Source organism: Coturnix japonica, chromosome 1 (genome assembly GCF_054131305.1).
Source record: "Coturnix japonica strain WE chromosome 1, WE-NBRP24, whole genome shotgun sequence".
NCBI lineage: Eukaryota > Metazoa > Chordata > Aves > Galliformes > Phasianidae > Coturnix > Coturnix japonica.
In genome coordinates this window covers 95,221,860-95,240,371 of record NC_140663.1, presented here as the reverse complement: position 1 = coordinate 95,240,371, position 18,512 = coordinate 95,221,860, and the positions used below count along the sequence as shown (strand labels likewise).

The 18,512-nt window shown below is 39.3% G+C and overlaps 1 protein-coding gene across 6 annotated transcripts in view; it reads left to right on the top strand.

Annotated features, from left to right (window-relative positions):
* GRIK1 (glutamate ionotropic receptor kainate type subunit 1) overlaps positions 1 to 17,193 on the top strand; it is a 156,919-nt gene extending 139,726 nt beyond the window's left edge. For 3 of the 6 annotated variants that reach the window (XR_014939031.1, XM_032448614.2, XM_015881129.3), the window contains 4 exons: positions 1,261 to 1,486; positions 5,810 to 6,060; positions 8,708 to 8,873; positions 16,702 to 17,193. Coding sequence is in view for 4 of the 6 variants with exons in the window: in XM_032448614.2 (XP_032304505.1) it covers positions 1,261 to 1,486; positions 5,810 to 6,060; positions 8,708 to 8,857 (627 nt within the window). In the remaining 2 variants the exon portion in view is untranslated. The remainder of the gene's footprint in view (positions 1 to 1,260; positions 1,487 to 5,809; positions 6,061 to 8,707; positions 8,874 to 16,701) is intronic. The other 3 variants (XR_014939034.1, XM_015881136.3, XM_015881120.3) reach the window with 1 other exon arrangement.
* The last annotated feature ends 1,319 nt before the right edge of the window (positions 17,194 to 18,512 follow it).

Sequence of the window (18,512 nt, the reverse complement as noted above, 5' to 3'; positions counted from 1 at the left end):
GGTTCAAAAAGTATTCCCAGCTGAGCAGTACAAATGCCTTCTACTTGCAAAGAGCCACTTAACCATCTTCAAAGCTTCCTGGTATCCAGTGGCTTAAAGTCTTGGTTGAAACGTAGGTGAAATTCACAGGTATTGAATTCACAGGAAATCATATTAGCATTTAAAGCTCATATAACCAGAAAATCAGCTGCGCACAAGAATCTCCCAGACACCAGTGTTTAATGAGTGCTTGTGATCTCCAACACAGTAAGCCTAAAATCAGCTGTGATGACTTCAAACCAAAGACAGGTACTGTGACTGGGGATGAGGATATACTGCTCCAGAACTGGGGAAATGCATGCATGGAGGGGACTGTGGGCTCATATTTACACCAAAATTTTGTTTGTGTCTGTCTGGCTCATGCTAGGTAGTGGCACAGAATAGTTCAGTGTAGGTTGGATATTCTATCTTGAGATAGTGTCTGATGGCCCGACAGCCTGTAGGTCTAACGTGATATTTCAACCATAAGCAACACTGCTCAGTAGGTTTGGACAGCACACAGGGGAATAGCAAGGTTCAGTCATGTTAGCATACAGAACAGGGAGTAGAGTGGGGAGGAAGGGATGTCCAGCAGTGTATGGAGGTGGCTATGGCTTCTGACACCCCTCTTCCCTGTGCCACTGGGTACTGATAAAGGCCATACACTCCTACTGAGGCCAGTGGCAAAAATTCCCCATACTTAAGTGAGAGAAGGATTAGGTCCTTAATTCTAATTGCAGTGGAAAGCTGAAAGAAACATTTTGCTTAGAAACCACTTCAGCTTTGTTTCTCAAGCTTTATCCTTGAAGCACATGACTTTTAGGCAATGATATAAATACAGAAAAGCCAGTGCTTTACTCATCATCAGGCTTTTTGAAGAGTACATTTGCCCTGACTGGCAGAAACCCTGATACTGAGCGCAACAGTATCCAGCTGCACTAATTTGCTGGGTTATATGTAATTATTTGCTGTAATCCATGTAACAGCATTAGCCCAAAAATCTTCAAAGCATTTTGCAGTTGTGCCAGTAATGGAATTCCTGGCACTGCAGAGGGAGCAGAAGAGGCATAAAGCACAGTGAGTGTGAAAGTCTGCATGAAGGAAAACTATTATTTCATTTGAGATATGCTATAGACATAATTCACAACAAGCCAAAAGATAGGGTCCATCGAGGTGGAGGAAATGTTTACAGGTGTGATTTGGGTGCTGGTGTGATTCTGTGTCCTGTTTTTTCCTCCTTAGAAATCCAAGATATCAACATATGAGAAGATGTGGGCATTCATGAGCAGCAGGCAGCAGACAGCTCTGGTGAAGAACAATGATGAGGGAATCCAGCGTGTACTCACAACGGACTATGCGCTGCTGATGGAGTCCACCAGCATTGAGTATGTGACTCAGAGAAACTGCAACCTCACTCAGATCGGAGGACTCATTGATTCGAAAGGCTATGGTGTGGGAACTCCAATTGGTAAGATGTTTTCCAGCACAGGTGATGTGGAGTGTACACAGCAATATTCTCAACAGATGTGTAGATATCTATCTGGATGATGCCCTATTCTTTTAGAAGATATTTTCATCAAAACAGACTCTGGGAGTCTCCTTTAAGGCAAAAGGTCTCCTCTTGCCTCCACTTATCTGAAAGCAGCCCCTATAGCCACAAAGGAAAGGAATAGAGCAGTGCAGGCAACATCTGCAGAGCAAAGTCAACCAGCTTGCCCTCAGTGAGCATCCCCTCACTGACAAACTGGATGTTCCCTGCACTGCTCTGTTCTAAGTCCAAGTTGCACTACTGAATCACTACTTGCTTTGTGAAATCAAGTAGTCCTGGGGAAGGTGGCAGGGGTCAAGATTAAATGGTGTGTCCAGAATACATATCTGAAAGAACATATGAAAGGAGAACAATTTCTGTTCTATTTTGAGACTCGAGGGCTGCACATAAGAACAATGAGAAGCAATTGCAAGGTTCTGCCTCTGCATCAGAGACTTCAGTGTTTCAAGATAAGCAGAGCTTAAGATTCCCAGGCTCTGTGAACTCTTTCCAGCAGACCTTTTTTGCATACTCTGTGTCCTTTACAAGATTTTTTTCTATTTGCGGAGAATTACATAATGTGTGTTGTTTTTTTTCCTCGTTGCTTGCTTGTTTTGTATTTTCATTTCTTGTGAATATTGGGTACTGAGCAGCCAGATCTTCTTCTTGCATTAGATAGATACTTCTCCATACTGCTTACTTCTACATTGCCTCACTCAGTTAATAGTTACACAACTCTATTGACTTCAGGGGAATTAACTGGAGCTTATAATAGGTGAAGTATTTGGTCCATTAGTTGCTTGGTAGATCAGATATAAATAAGAGAGGAAAAACACCACTGCACTTTGAACTGGGATTCTTCGTGTCACTGAGCACCTCAGAACATCACATAGATAAGATTTTAAGTATATTTTTCCACTGTCTATATGAGGATGGCCTTCTGTCCTTAAGGAAAATTGTGCAAATGTTAAAATATCCCCAAATAAAGATGAACAAATGGCAAGAGTTTCATTGCAGATATAAAGCTGCCACACTTTAAACCAAGAACAATGAAGGAATAATTGGAACAGATGGCAGTCCTCGGAGAGAGTGCATCCATTGGAAATACAGCTGTGAAATATATTTATAAGATGTTTCTTGTGTGATAAATGCGCCTTGATTTTTTTTCTTAAGGAAAGACAGCAAAATTCAGGGGAATAGATACCTCCAAGCACTTGGGAATATTGCAGTGTCATCAGGCTTCATAAGTTTTTAAAAAGTTGATTTCACTGACAAGATGAATTGTCCAGATCTTCGTAATATTCACATAAACCCCAAAGCCTCTGTCAGTCTCTCAGAGCATCCAAAACAATCATGTTGCAAAAGCTGCACTAAAAAACAAGACTTATCGGTGATCCTTAACACCAAAGTTTTAGCAAGTCTGAGTCTGCATTCGCTCCCTCAGGAGAATCTACCACCACATGGTTATGGTTTGTAGCAGCAAAAGCATGCCTTGCACTCCAGCATTTCCAGTGAATGAGCTGAATGCCATCACCACTTGGTTCCCAAGGAAACAATTCATCTATGAATTCAGGGAATGTCGACTCTGCAAGTAGAAAATTGCAGATAGAAGCTGTCCTCGTTCTTCATTGTGCTGAACTAGGAAGACAGAAATTCAGGTGGATCAACAAACATCTCTGTTTATGCTTATTAGTGAGCCCTGGGTCACAGGGAGGAGGATTTTCATTAGATTCTTGGCAAAGATCACGACTGATGAAAAATCTGCAGTGATGGTTGGTGGTGAGTTTGCTGCAGTCTGGAAGCAGGACTGTACCAGAGACACCTCTTTGCAAAACCTATGCAAAATGTTACCTTGGGAGGAATCCAGCTGAAGAAAGCAACACTACTACAGATGTCAGGATAGGTATTAATTCCAGTATCACTGCCAGTGCTGATGCGAGTAATTCTAACACTAAAGCTGTTATTTGGGAGATTGCTAAGAAAGTATGTGGATGTATTTCTTGTCCTGAGAGGTAGGTTGATAATAGCTCAGTGGCCATAAATGCTATACTGAATATTCAAAGGTGTCTTGAGATGGATTTGTGTGCAGTTTTAGTGCTCAGCAATAAAACACCACTAATCCAGCACTCCAGGCACGCTTGATGAACTTCAAAAGCACATGTAGAAATATAGATGTACCTTCTACCCTCAAGATGAATTGTGATAATCCTGCTGGCAACAAAAACATCACAGGAAAGAATGAGCATCCCCACAAATCCTGTGCCATGACTCAGGCCGCTTCACTTTGCCTAACAGCTCTGTTCTTTCAGACAGGGGAAAATAGATGATACCTACAACATAACAAACTCCAGCTATCAGGGCTACAAACCTCTCCTAAGGTAGAAATAATTTTGCTTTCCCTTCTGGAAGGTGTTGTTGTTTTCAGTGGTAATAATTCACTTCTCTGTGTAAAGACAGTTTTGAACGTGTTTCACTTTCTGCTGTGCTTATTTTTGGCTCTTTAATAGCATGCATAGAAATCATCTATTCTTACAGACGGCATATTTTCCTTTCAGAGCTGGCTATCCAAAGCAGTAGCTGCTGATTGCTGGCTTCCCAGATGGACTTCGTATAATCTGACACATGTCTCTTGGCATCTGTGGTCACAGCATGTCCTATTGCTGGCAGTAGGGTACACTGAAAAATAGCTGAGTGTTGGCACAACAGAGAACTGCTGTATTTTTTGCATTGACTCTCCTCAGACAGTGCTGCAGGCTAAAGGAAATGGAAAGAGGGGCTTGCATTCATGGTACAATTATTTTTAATAGTGTGCTACACAACAGTGTAAGAATGAAAAGTGAAACCAAGGCCAAATATCCCAGGCCATTTAGATATATGAAGACACAAAAGTGGTGCTTAGTGAGATTTTCCTATGTCCACATCCACATGCACTCTGGGCACACCTCCTGCCTTGAATTTTATTCATCTTGATGAAGGCAAGAATTGCAACTGCTTTAACTTGAGGCAAAATGTGACTGTGAAATTCTAGCTAGAGGGAATAGTCTCATTAATGAGCTAAAGGAGAGGGAAGGATGGCAGTTGGCTATATGGATGAGGGACTGGTGACACTGGTATTTCAGCCCAGACACTTAAAGCATCCAACTATAGGAATTCCAGCATGACAGAGGTTGGGGGCACATATATGTCTTCAGAGCCAAGCAGCTTTTCTTGTAATCCTCTCCTGCTTGCTATCATAAAATCCTTGCCATATTAGCAAAAGCCTCCCTCACAATGCTAAAAACAACTTCTGCTTGTCTTTTATAATTAATAACAGGATTGTTGCTATCGTTGATGACTTCAGCTTCTGGCAGCACTGAAGAGGTTAATTGACAGTAATTTCTTTTAACAATTCTGTGCTCCAAAAGTGGGATGAGGGACAAACCTCTCCTTTGTCCTGCGTTGAGGCTACAGACTTATGCATCTGTTAGAGCTACTGGCTGAACTGAATCCTAAGCAACAGAGATTTTGTAGGATGGAGAGCTAGACTAGTGCATGAGATGCAATCATAAACAGATTGAACTGCCCAATGTGACCCTGCTATTTGCCAGATACTGTACAAGGCCATTAATGATGTTGAGCCTGAAAATGCATCATTTAGCAAGCTGTTGGCCTGAAAATATAAAAGTATTAAATAGATGCTATTTTCAGATTGAAGTGCCAATAGCCTTGCAAATCATGGAAAAAAAGGGCTAGGCCAGCTTGTGTTCTTATATGTTCTAAGGTAGATGTAGTGGAGTTGTGGGCATATGAAGTTATAAATGAGAATAGAATGTATTTGACTGTCTGCGGGTTTCCTTAGACAGTTACTCATTTTTCATGCAGTAGGAAAAATAAACAGATGTTGAAGTAAATATGAGATGTAAAATAGAAAGTCTCAAAGGATGCTTAAAGCAACATTCAGACATGATATAGAGGGATTATTTAGCAAGCAAACCCACTGCCAAGTCTTAAATAAACCTCAGTAGGAGACCCTAGAAAACAACACGAATTTCCAAACAAATAACAGCTCCAAAGGAGCCTTCTGTTTTCCAGTCCCCAGGGCAGATGCCAACAGCTTGTTGGTACTCTGTCCTCTTCCAGCTGAAGAGAACCCAAGAATTTCTAGCTGGAATAATTCAGTCTTGTAACAAGGGAGCTGTTTTGCTCCAGATAGCAGCGACGCACTCTTTCTCTGCCTTTACTTTGCTGCAATCAGCACTGACAAGTCTTGCTCTCCTCCTTCAGGATCACCTTATAGGGACAAGATCACCATTGCCATCCTCCAGCTACAGGAGGAGGGGAAGCTCCACATGATGAAGGAAAAGTGGTGGCGAGGCAACGGCTGCCCTGAAGAGGACAGCAAAGAAGCCAGTGCTCTCGGGGTGGAGAATATTGGGGGCATCTTCATAGTGCTTGCTGCTGGGCTTGTTCTTTCAGTGTTCGTAGCCATTGGTGAATTTATTTATAAATCAAGGAAAAACAGTGATATTGAGCAGGTAAGTCATACCTTTCCAGCTTGCTGATGTTTCTGAGGTCTGTGGTGACTGCATTATGTCTCTTTGCTGGAGTGCAGGTTTTGTATTGCTGAAATCTCACCATTTGTTTCTGGCACTACAGAGAAATGATTTCTTAATAAGAACAGGGAAGAAACTCATCCACAGTCCAATTAGTGGTGCTGTTTAGTATGGCAATGCAGAACGAGAGCAATTAATTTCTCAAACTGTTTTTGCTTATCTTTAAGACTTAGAGTACAGATTACCTTGGAAAGGAATAAAACACAATTTTATTTTATTTTATTTTATTTTATTTTTAATGGCATTCACATCAGCTCTTGAGTAACAACAGGAATGTACTTCCAAATCCCTAGTGTAATTTTTCTCTTGCTCTAGAAAGCGCTTATTTCCCAGTCAGGAGTTTACGCCCTCTGTGCTGAAGCATGCACTTCAAAGCAGGGAAATCTACTGAAAGCTGATGGATGCCACAGCAAAGTAAGGTTATGGAGCCAAACAAATTCTGGATATAGCTCCACTGAAGTGTGATGAATGATTTGAAAATGCAGAGAGGAAACAAAGGAAATGTTGTCTACAAATCACGTATTTAATACAGAAGCTTTTGAAATAGAATCTATCATTAAAATAGGGTGTAAACACCCATTTGCTGAGATGCCAAGCACAGTAAAAGAAACAAGATATATACGGCCACTCAGAGTTTATTTTTTAAGCTGTCTACAAACACTTTCACTCTGACTACATTCCCCGGTTTTGGTCTGGTGCCGGCAATGTCCTAGACCCTAGTTCAGCCCTGTTTGGATCAACTGCTAAAGCTGTTCTTGCCCTGTTCACTTCATCAGAATGTTTCATAGGAATGAGGGTCATGTTGCTCTGCAGCCTTGGTAGACTCTGAGGCAGTCATCAGTTTGTACCACCTAACTTCAGACATATACTTCTAAGAGAGTTATTTAAGCTCAGTTTTCATTTAGATGGGAAAGGCAAGAGATTTTCAGTCAGCAGTTCATCCTCTCCCTCCAAGACGTAGTCCTACAAAGCTGATGACATAAAGAGCAGGTCAAGAAAAATAAGGGATGAGTGAAAGAGAAGGAGAACATTTTGAACTCTACCTCAGCGTTGTGGTTTACAGTGTACTGATGCTGAGACATGAGAGGGTTTGACATCTAAGTCAAAGCACACAGCCGAGGCTGAGGGCCTGGAGAGGACAGTGTGCCTCATTTTTAAACATTGGATTTTTGATGGAATGAACCACCCTGCAGTGTTGTTGAGGCACTGATCTCTCTCTGATGATAGTGGATAGGACACGAGGTAAAAGCATGGAGCAGTATCAGGGAGGGTCAGGTTGAGGATTAGGAAAGGGCTTTTCACTGAGAGAATGGCTGGGCACTGGAACAAGCTCTCCAGGACAGCAGTCATGGCCTCCATTTTGGACAGTCCTCTCAGACATACGGTTTGAATTTGAGGTGGTCCTGTATGAAGCCAGGATTTGGACTCAGTGTACCTTGCGGGTCCTTTCAAGTTCAGGGTATTCTGTTGTTTTATGCCTGTATCTCCTTGTGGTCACAAGTAGCTAAGTGTACATGCCCGCTGTTCAGCTAGAAGGAAGTGACCTGAATCCTACCAGGCATCTTAATTTTCCAAATGACTCTTGATGTTATTGTGGGTCCCTGGGATCTAATGCCACAGCTGTTGATTGAGCTAAGTCTTCACAGTGCCCTGCAGAAGAGGGCAGCTCATGACTGTGCAGACTTCTCTGCAAGCCCCTGATCAAGCCCTCACTAAAAGCAATGTGCACAAACAATGGATGTAACTCAGGCAGACAACTTTTCAGGCCTTATTAATCAAGGTGTCCACGTTTGGGAGAAAGTCAGAGAGAAAGGATGGATGCATTTTGCTCATATTGCAGCTTTCTGGTTACCACTTAAACTTTATAGAACAGTTTTAGCACAAAATGAGTAAAGAATATATTGAGATCAAGTTAAAGACTTGGGAGTTTTTTATTCAAATAAGTTTTGGAGCAGTTCTGCAGGTAAAATGCTTAGTATAAGCACTGAAGAATATTTTAGAACAATTCAGGAGTCCAGGAAGGGCAATGTGCCCTTGAAAACATAATTAAAATAGACCTAAAGATGTACAACATGTGAAATTGTTAAATTATTTGGGAATTTGTTGGATGAATAACATAATACTCAGGGATGAATATATAAATATGCAGTGTCTGTATGTAGTGAAACTGCTATTGTTACACAGTGATGTGTTGCTGATTGTGATAATGGAAATCTTTAAGTATGTTAATGTGACAACACAATATATGAGTACCACAGATTTTTTCTGTGACAGTAATTTCAAAGAAAGAAAGAAAATTCAGGTGATTTCAGTGTCATTTTCTGGTTTGTCTCTTTTTGTTTTATTTTCACACTGGTTATATAAGAAGCTTAGACAGAAAATGCTGCACAGCATATATTGTCACTAAGCTAATTCAAAGCTTGATTTGCATACAACCTATGACTTTTCTGTTTCCATAAATAGAGTCTCTTTTGATTTAAATAACTTTTGAATCTCATTCTCATGTTTGCTTTTAATTTTACTTCTCTCATTTATTCATTTTCTCCATTTTTTTTTTCTTGCATGCAAGGCCTTTTGTTTCTTTTACGGACTACAGTGTAAGCAAACCCATCCGTCCAACTCCACTTCTGGCACCACCTTATCTACGGAGTTAGACTGTGGCAAGTTAATCCGAGAGGAGAGAGGGATTCGAACACAGCCCTCAATTCATACTGTGTAGTCAGGAAAGAAAAAAGGTGTGTCCAATGAAAGCATTAAACAGTGCACTTAATGACAAAGGTTGTACTCACCAAAACACAGTTAATGTCTTCAAAGTGCCTTTTGCTTCAGCAGGAGATAAGCTTATCTAATGCAAATCATCAAAGTCCTGGAAGTTTGGGCAGTTTAAAAGCATATCCCAGAAAATAATTACACCTACAGCAAAGAGTGAGAGCAACAGACTATAGCAGATTTTAATACAATAGTCTCTAGGTACAACTGCCATCTTGTCATTTCATTGGGTAATTCACTTTTTTTCAGGTAAGAAATACTGTTTTACCTCCTTTTCATTTTCAACCAAACTTGAGTAATCTCATAGCAATCTCATTAGTAAAAGCATGGAGAAAAAATTCCTTGGTCTCTGGTGAAGCATTCAGCAAGTGGGCCAGAGAGCTCTCTATAAACCACGGAAAATAACCTGCAGGCTCCATTAACTTTCTGAACTCCTATTATAAACAGCTAGAGATTTTTAGCTGGCATATATTATTTCCAGTGTCAATATTTAATGAATTTTAATTCATCCATTTAAAATTCATTAGACAACGCCTCCAAGTAACTATCATAGCACAAGATCATATCTATCAGTTAAATTTTATGCCATGTAACCATTAACATTTAAGAACATAATCAGTGAAAGCACCCTCAGGCACTCCCAGTATATATGTACCTTTCATAGCATAACTCTGTTGACTTGGCTTGAGTAATTCATGACATTCACTATTGTAAGAATTTATAATATAGGAAAATGTTTTATGACATAAGTGGCAGAAAAAATAATATTGATTTATGTTGATCTGTAAAGTGTTGGCTTTTTCTTTAGAGGAAGACATATTGGATGTTTTCTATACCTTGGAAGGATATCAGTTCGATTTCCTTCATTCCTACGCTTGCCTGTGGACTGCCACAAAGGGAAACAACAGGCTGGATCTGTTGTTGCCTCAGAAAAACATATGACAATAATTTGGGATAGATACACAAAATATATAGAAATGCCATCTCATAGGATATCGTGAACCACTGCAAACAACCAAGTTTGCAAAACCTGATTGCCTTATGTCTGAATGTCATTATATCCCATCTTACCTTCAGTTTCACCAATTCATTTTCCACCCCTCACGCTTACTTTATGTTTTCTTGCACACTGCAGTTCCTCCTCATCAAACAAGTTAATGATCTGTTTTATTGAGGGGCCATTTCTGGGCTCTACTGCAATTAGGAAACTTGTTCGAGTGGATGCCTTCCTGCTCAATCACCAAAATGCTCCAGCAAAGCTCTGCTGTCCTCTTGAATTGTTTCTTTCATATCTGGCTTCCGAATATACTGTGCTTTACTTCTATTCATTTTACAACTTTTAGTCAGCAATATTTATAGTGGCAGTGGGCTTCAAGTTGTTGGTTTTGGGTGTTCTTTTTTTTTTATGAAGACACATAGTGCTCATGGCTTGACTATGGTAGTTCTTCTCTGCTAGTGTTCTTTCAAGTACGTGAGTGAGTGTTTCTGCTCTACTCCAAACACTGCAAGAAACTCTCTTGCTCAAACAGGAATTTTAACCTGCTTGAGCAGTGCCTTGAAAGCTTAGGTTCTTCATAAAGTGATCATTCCTAGTAGTGAAGACCTGAATAAGGTCTTCAATATCCCTGGTTTTAAAAAATAAACACTCTTGTCTGCAAGTTCCCAGTTGAAGAAACTTAAAACTAATTAAATCCAGCTTCTCTGAACTCTCAGAGCAGAAGGAAAACTACTAATGGGCTTATCTTCATCATTGCTCTTTGCAAGAAATCAATCAGTTTGCATCTTTTACTACATCCCTAATCACTGTTTAAATGAATGCTGAATCCAGAAAGTTTCTGTTACTTTTTGGGTAAACACTTTCACATCTGTCAAGGAAACAGTCACATTGTTAGTGATCATTTTGCCTGTTTAGGTGTCCCCAGAGGCAACTTTACAGCCTTCAGCTTGCCAATGGGAATTACAAAGCAGTTCCTCCTTTCCCTAACTATCCAACTGCAAAAAAAATTATTTAGAAGTTTTACTTTTTCCTTAGCAGTTATGCCAGCAGTTAGGGCAGTGAAGAGCAGGTGTGTCAGATGGGAACTAATAAATTGTGTTTCTAAACACAGTATTTGCAAGGCTCACTGTGGGTACAGAAAAAGCCAGGTGTCTTCAGGTTAAAAGCGGGGTTTACGGAAGGCACAGCCCATGCCATTTCTCATAGAGTGCATGGCAAGGAAGAAGTCGAATGCAGAATGTGACAGGCTTTAGGAAGAAGTGTTGAAGTCTTTAAAAATGTTTGACCTATCAACACTCTACGCTTTAAAACTGTTACAATTTGAACTTTGGCCACAGAAACATATTCCGTTCACAAATGGTTGCAATTGCATTTTCCTCACTTGCAGCCTTGTAACTGCACCTGGGACCCAACGGTCAGACTATGTCCCCTCTCACTTGTGTGTCAGCATTGAGTTAACAGCTCTGCTTGTGACAGAAGAGCCACAACAGACTGTCAGCTCTGGCAGCACCAGTAGCGAATAACCAGAGCTATTTGAGGAGAAAAAAATGGTTATAAACATACCCCATGTGCCATTTTATAGTTGTTTGGGTGGTTTGTTTTTTTTTTGCCTTTGTTGCATTTTAATCAATCAGAGCTCCCCAAATATTCAAATAGCGTCTGCAGAAAAAAAGAAAAGAAAAAAAAAGGCGTATTCTTTGACACATAGAAATCACTGGCTTCTGAAAGTAATGGGGTCATGCACAAGCTAGTCCCTTCCCATTGCCAGGTCGGTTTGGCTGGGGTCAATGCTCCTACCTTTATTTAGTGTCATTTGATGCCCTCATTACACGCTCTGCCATCCAATGAGTTAAAAAAAAAACAGGTGGGAGGATGGAAAAAGAATGAGACAGGGGAAGAATGAAAGGAACAAAGGCAGTATGAGAGCAGCCTTTCAGGATCTAAAGGGGGGCTGTAAGAAAGAAGGGGACAGACTCTTCAACAGGGTGTGTTGTGATACAACAAAGGGAAATGGTTTCAAACTAAAAGAGGGGAGATTTAGATTAAATATAAGGAAGAAGTTTTTTACAGCAAGGGTGCTGAGGCAGTGGAACAGGTTGCCCAGGGAGGTGGTGGATGCCCTGTTCCTGGAGATATTCAAAGTCAGGCTGGATGGGTCTCCGAGCACCTGATGGAGCTGTTGGTGTTCCAGTTCATAATGTTCATAATTTCCAACTGAAATGATTCTATAATTTGATTCTGTGAATATGATCACCATTTCAAGGAGCTAGGATCAGTGTGGCTTAACAACACACCTGCACCATACAGCTAGAACAAGCACACCAATCATGTTTTTGCATCTGGATTGATATTTGCTCAAAGTACTGCCATAGCTTCTTGTCACTCTGTAATCTCTCTTGGATTAAAGCTTTGAAGAGTCATATCTTTAGCTCTTTGGGAACAAACGAGTAGAAGAAAAAAAAGTCCCTATTTCAGTGACGTTCTTGCAAAAAAGCTTTTTTGTGTGTGTGAATTTATTGGGCCTATAAAAACTTTTCCTTCTTCAAACATCAACTTGAGCCCATCCATTAACAGACCTAAACCCCACCTCCAAACCTGACGGTGGCTAGGTGTGCCTGCAGTGAGCATCCCTGTTTGCATTTGATGGCTTCTGAGATCAGCAAGTAGCTTTACTGATTTGTGTGTATGTGTGTGTGTGTGTGTGTTTGTGTGTGTGTAAACAGGAAGCTGAGGAGCAGTTTATATAATTGAAACACAGTTAAAATAGTCCATGGAATATTGTGACGCTGTTTTGACAGTCACTGTTCAATAGACTCTGACAGTTTAAAATCCTTCATTTGGTGATCTCCTCATGCAATTAGCCTTTAGTGACAGAACACTCAAACACATTCTTAATGCGCTGCAACAGCAGCTCACTCCCTAGGAGAAACTATTTTGGATATTTCTCCTTCAGTGCACTAGGAAAAAACAAATCACTTTTCTTTCAGCAGAAGACATATGTCAGTGTCCCAGCCATGAATTTTTCACACTGAGGAAGGCACAGCAGGAGTAAAACCTTGTTTTCAGCACTTCCTCCTCCAAGGCTGAGCTAGTCAGGTGTTCTTCCCAAATAAAATCTAGCCAACATCCTTTTATTTTGGTAACTCTCAGTTGTCCGGCGTAGCACAACGATTGTCTTTTTGTTTGTTGGTTTTTCTTTCTTTTCCTTATTTGATTTTTTTTTTCCCCCCAAGGTGTTAAAAAAACAATTGAAGGATCTTATCCTCAGGTGTAGGTAGCAACACTTTGATAAAGTCTGACTACAGATTATTTCTTTTTTCTAAGAAATCTAACTTATTTCATGTTATCCTTTAAATTCAGAAGCTATAATTACCCTATAGCTTATCACAGTCTTCTGGATGTCAGCATAAGGAACAATTTGAGATTTTCATGAGCAAGCTTTTTCATCCTGCTGCAGTGACCAAGAAGCAAGGAGGAAGAATCTCAAACAAAAACGAGCCCCAGATACATTCTGTTTGTATAAGATTTCCTTTAACTTTCACAAGCTGTGTACTGCAGCATTTTAGCACTGCTTGGGTGAAAAAGTCAAGCCGATTAATAGCATAACTTTAATCTTATTATTTTGTTGTTAAATATGTTGCTTTCTGTAGTCTCCTCTCTTTTTTGGAGTGACCTCAAAAGTGGTCTTAATAATGTGTCAAAAACAAAACAAACAAACAAACAAACAAAAAACCCACCAACAATCTACAAAGCTTATTAAAGAAACTCTTTTGGTCTGGCTTTTGAAATATGAGATTAAAAGAGCAGTATCTTGCCCTTGTAAGTGTAATTTGAACATCATCGTACCTTTTCTAAAGGCTACTACAGACATGGTGTTGTTCAGAGGGCTGTCTTGGGAGTTCCTACAGATGGTGTTTTTTGTCCACAATTTTCAAGTAACTCACAAGTCATTCTGGTGAAGTTTGGATTTGCTTTATGTTACTGTTCTCTACTGCTTTAAAAATCAGGGTTTAAAATTCCAGTTTTCAAATATTTGTTCAGTATGCTGATTGCATGAACGAGCTTTGAGATAAATAGAATGTTGAGCCAGTTTTCCTAGGACTCAAAAGAGCTCTTGTCATATCTATCTGCCTTTCTGGCCTTCTGAATGACTAACCAGACCCAAAAGTTAAGAGTGTCATCTCAGATATCTCTTTTAGACAACCTTAAGCAATCTGTGAAGGCGGTGGTAGTAAAGGACCTGTGTATCACAGGCTTTTAATGCTCTTTTCCACCTCCAATAGGTTTTCTTTAAGGTGGCAATATTTCAGATGCAGAGATGATCATAAAATCAGTCAGGGCTGTAATTACGTCTGTGACCATTTGAATACCTTTGAAAGATCAGTTCAATATCTCTTTAACTCATTGTTTCAGGTTGAAAGTGGAACCAGTGGAGTGCTTCTCAAGTCATGAAGTCAGATTCTAGAATGCTCATATACATAATGTCAGCAAATGTCTACGTGCAGATGTAAATGACCTTCATGAGATTACTTTGCTGATATGAAATTAAAAGATATTGTGATAATTGCCTTGTCTGACTAACACAAATCAGTTTGGAAAATTTGATCATAGGTGTATTAACAAGGCAGTAAGCTGTATGATTTCTTCTGCAGAAATCATCCCTGCATGCACGGTGCAGAGATTGATGGCTATTGTTAAGAGCATGCACAACATTCAGGTTGGTAAGAAGAACGGGGGTAAAAAAATAAGCCTGGTCATTCCTACAAATATTTAATATTTTCTTTTCCATGTTATCCATGGAATCCAGACATGGAATTCAACATCTAGATTACCAGAATCACTTGGTAATCTAGATGTTGAAAGCTCACTTAAAAATTATCCATGTCAAGTTAGTTAGTTAGAATATATACTTTTATTAGTTTAGAAATACGCGGTGCTAAGCTTTAAAAAATCTGAAGCAATATGCAAATAATTACGTATTAAAATGACACCTGCTTCACCTGCTGCTTCCAGAGGGCAGAGGGTCTCAACAGACACCACTGACTCTAACTCCAGTAACACTAGAATTCCCATTTTACATTATCTGAGGGGTTATTTAAATGACAACTACACCTGCACAGTGGTGTACCTGGCTATTAACAGACTTTAATTTGAAACGATGGTAGCACAGTGTCCTGGACTATGACTGTTATACTTTGATTTGGCATGACTGTATTGTACTTTGATATATGTATACTTAAGAATTTCAGATGAGCAAAAATTAAACATCTCAAAGATAAAACATTAAATTCCAGATGTAGCAATTTATGGGATCTTTGCAAGCAGTTAATCCCACAAATGGATGTGCTGACACCTGCAAGATCATATACCATCAACCAGAGACACATTAATATCTTGGGCTCGTTTGCAAAATCAGGGCTATACACTATACCCACAGAGTTCATACTGGACAGGAAGAAGCACAGTGTGAGGAATTCACTACTGAGGAATCCCTTTGTAGCTTTAAATAAATGATCTAGCCTTTATCCACTTTATCCTCACACTTTTTTGCATTTGAGAATATTTCTCTGGAATACCTGGACATCAGAAATGTTGGATTTTCTCTTCCTTTTCTCCTCTTCCAAAATCATACTATGTTATACTTTTTAAAACCCTGTGTAACTGAAATCACCATTGAGTTAGTGGCTAAAGACTGAGCACTACTCCCCTTGCACTGGTATCTCTGGTAGAAGGGAATTTATATTTGATATAAAGAACCATGTCTGTATGCTGTTGCTCTCATTTGACAGGATAAATCAATTATAATAGCAATATACAGTATACAACAATATAGTGTATAAATATATATATATAATAACAATAACACAGTTAACCAGATGTGTTAAAACTACGCAATTCTGTAGTTCTAGAAAGGCTTTGGAAGAGGGATTTATTCAGCATGATGGAGGTAAGGTGGTCAAAGCTTTGTTTCACACTGCTACCATCAGTTCATTTTATGTATCAGTCTATACACATTTGCATGAAACAACCTTTTGCCTTGCTAGATACCTCAATTGAAAGCCTCTGTGCCTTTTGTGTTATAAGTAATTATTCCAGCAGAAGATTGTAAAAGATTTTTCCACTTACCCAAAATGTCTTTGTTAATATTGTGATGGTGGAAAGGAAAAGGATTTCTGTTTGCTTTCTAAACTATTCAGCTACCTCATTCTTGTGGTAATTTCTCTCCTTTCTTTGACACAAAACATTTGAAAAAGATTCTTTCCAAAGAGAGGATTGCTGTATTTTGGAATTACCTATTAATTTAGTGAGCATAACTAAGCCACAAAGAAATCTTTCTTTTCTTTGGTATTCACAATTCTGTGGGGCTAAGGTACATGTGATTTTAAAAAGCAGATGTTTTTTCTTTTAAGGTCAGAAGGAAAATTACCTGTCGAAAAAGGGTAAGTTTTACTATATGAAGTCAACAGAACACCACAAACCTACCATTCCACGCAGAGTTTAAAAAATATTAACATCAAATTTAGTTAAGACAAAATTAAATTGATCATTGATTTCAGTGGAAGCCATGTTAGGCAAAAAAAAACCAACCCACAAACAACAACAAAAAGTGACTTACAGATGTCATGTTAGAAATGAGGGATTTGCTCAAAGCTGACAGAAGTCACCAGAGAAGCTTCCTGATCCTGTTTTTAAGTGCTGAGCTCCATTTTTTTCTAAGAGCCGTGAATTGGTCAGAGGGTATGGTTGAACTCTGTCTTCAGTGAAAAGTGTCTAATGCAATTTCTATGTCCCAACAGTGTCTTTCTTTCAATGCTATAATGGAGGAGCTTGGCATTTCACTCAAGCATCAGAAGAAGTTAAAGAAAAGGTCAAGAACGAAGGCAAAGTCTTCATTCACAAGTATCCTTACTTGCCACCAGAGAAGGACACTGAGGAAAGAAACCATAGCGTGAGGAGGAGAGACTCCTGGGAGGAAGTATCAGGAACAGAATCAGAACAAAAACTTGGCTGCCTACAAGTTGATTGTGGTGGGATTTCTGAAATACAGACATTTACCTTGTTCTTCAGAAATTCTCTGTGGTTTCTTTTTATAATCTAGAGGTACAACAGTTTAAACGCTCACATAGACTGATGTACTGCTACTAATCATCTGGGAAGTGTCTCACTGTTTCTTTTGAGATGGATTTGTATGCTCACCTGGTTTGCATCTCTCTTCCCCTTCCCATGCATTGCTGTATGTGCTTTCTAAATAAATAAATAAACAAGAGACAGGGAACTTTTTTCCAATATTCTGGGAGTGATATCTTCTTTTTTTTTTAATTTTCTTTTGAAGAAAATATAACATTTCTGCTAAGTACAGTTCCTTAGAAACTGGTGTCCAGATAACCAAAATAAAAACCTGTAACTCCTAAACAATGACTACAAAAACATATGAAATACAAAGGCATCAAAGAATGAGTTATTCTTTCTTTTCTCTGAAGTTGTAAAGAACACTCTTCAGGTTCTTGCCTGTGACTAACTTGGTTTTCCTTATCTTCTCTCTTTCTTATTTGTTTTAAGATGAGATAATTTAGTAATGCCATGGCTCCAGGTGCTAGATGTTCGAAAGGTAAATCCGAAAATCACAAATGTAATGATCAGTGAACACACAGACAACACTGACATCATCACAGTGCCACACCATCCAGCTCTTAATATAGATAAAATAATTCTCAAACTCAAAATCACCTAGAAAATAGAGCAAATAATATTCAATTTATAGCAAGCCTTGACCAGAAAAATAACAACTGACAGAGATGTAGCCAATGCTCTACTTGGGGAGCAATACATTGCTCTCCTACACATTCAGTTGTATATGGGCTCAGGGCAGTCTCAACAGTATAACCACTTCTAGACTTAAAGCAAGACTGAAAAAAGGGAACCAGAGAACTAAGCTACCAATTGCTTTTCTGCACATTGCACAGAGCTGGGTCAGACTAAATTGTGACAACAGTATTTGCTTTAGACTTTGTTGATGTTCATTACATGAGTGTTCAGCAAAGTGTCAAGAATTTTTGTCCATTTTATATTCTCCCAAGGAACTTATTGCTTACCATTGATTACCTTTGCCTTGTATTCAAGTCCATTTTCTCTGCAAAAGCAGACAGTAATGGTGGAAATTGCTGTGTGAAGAAATCTCTCCTCCATCTTTTCCTCACAGCACCACCTTGTGCAGCCACTGTTGACTGGCTTGGTCAGTCTGAAAAAGAATGACATTACTTACAAAAGCCTTGCTTAAGAAGTGATACATTTCTATATTATTGTAGGCAAGAAAGCACCTCAGTTCACTTAGCCTTTCCAGGGGAATTGGGTTTCCTAAAGAGCATGACATTATCTCTGGTTTGCCCCACACTTTCTATTATTACATATGATTCTCAAGTTTCTCAGTTTGTCCAGTTTGCTTTGTCCTTAGCCATGCTTTTTGCCTTAACCAGGTTGCTAGTACTTGCAAATTTAGCAAGCACACTCAATAAAGACAGAGTATAAAGGAGATCTAGCTGCCCTATAAATCCCTCCGTTTTGACAATGAAGCTCTGAGAGTTAATAGGACAGTTCCACATTTTCAGCC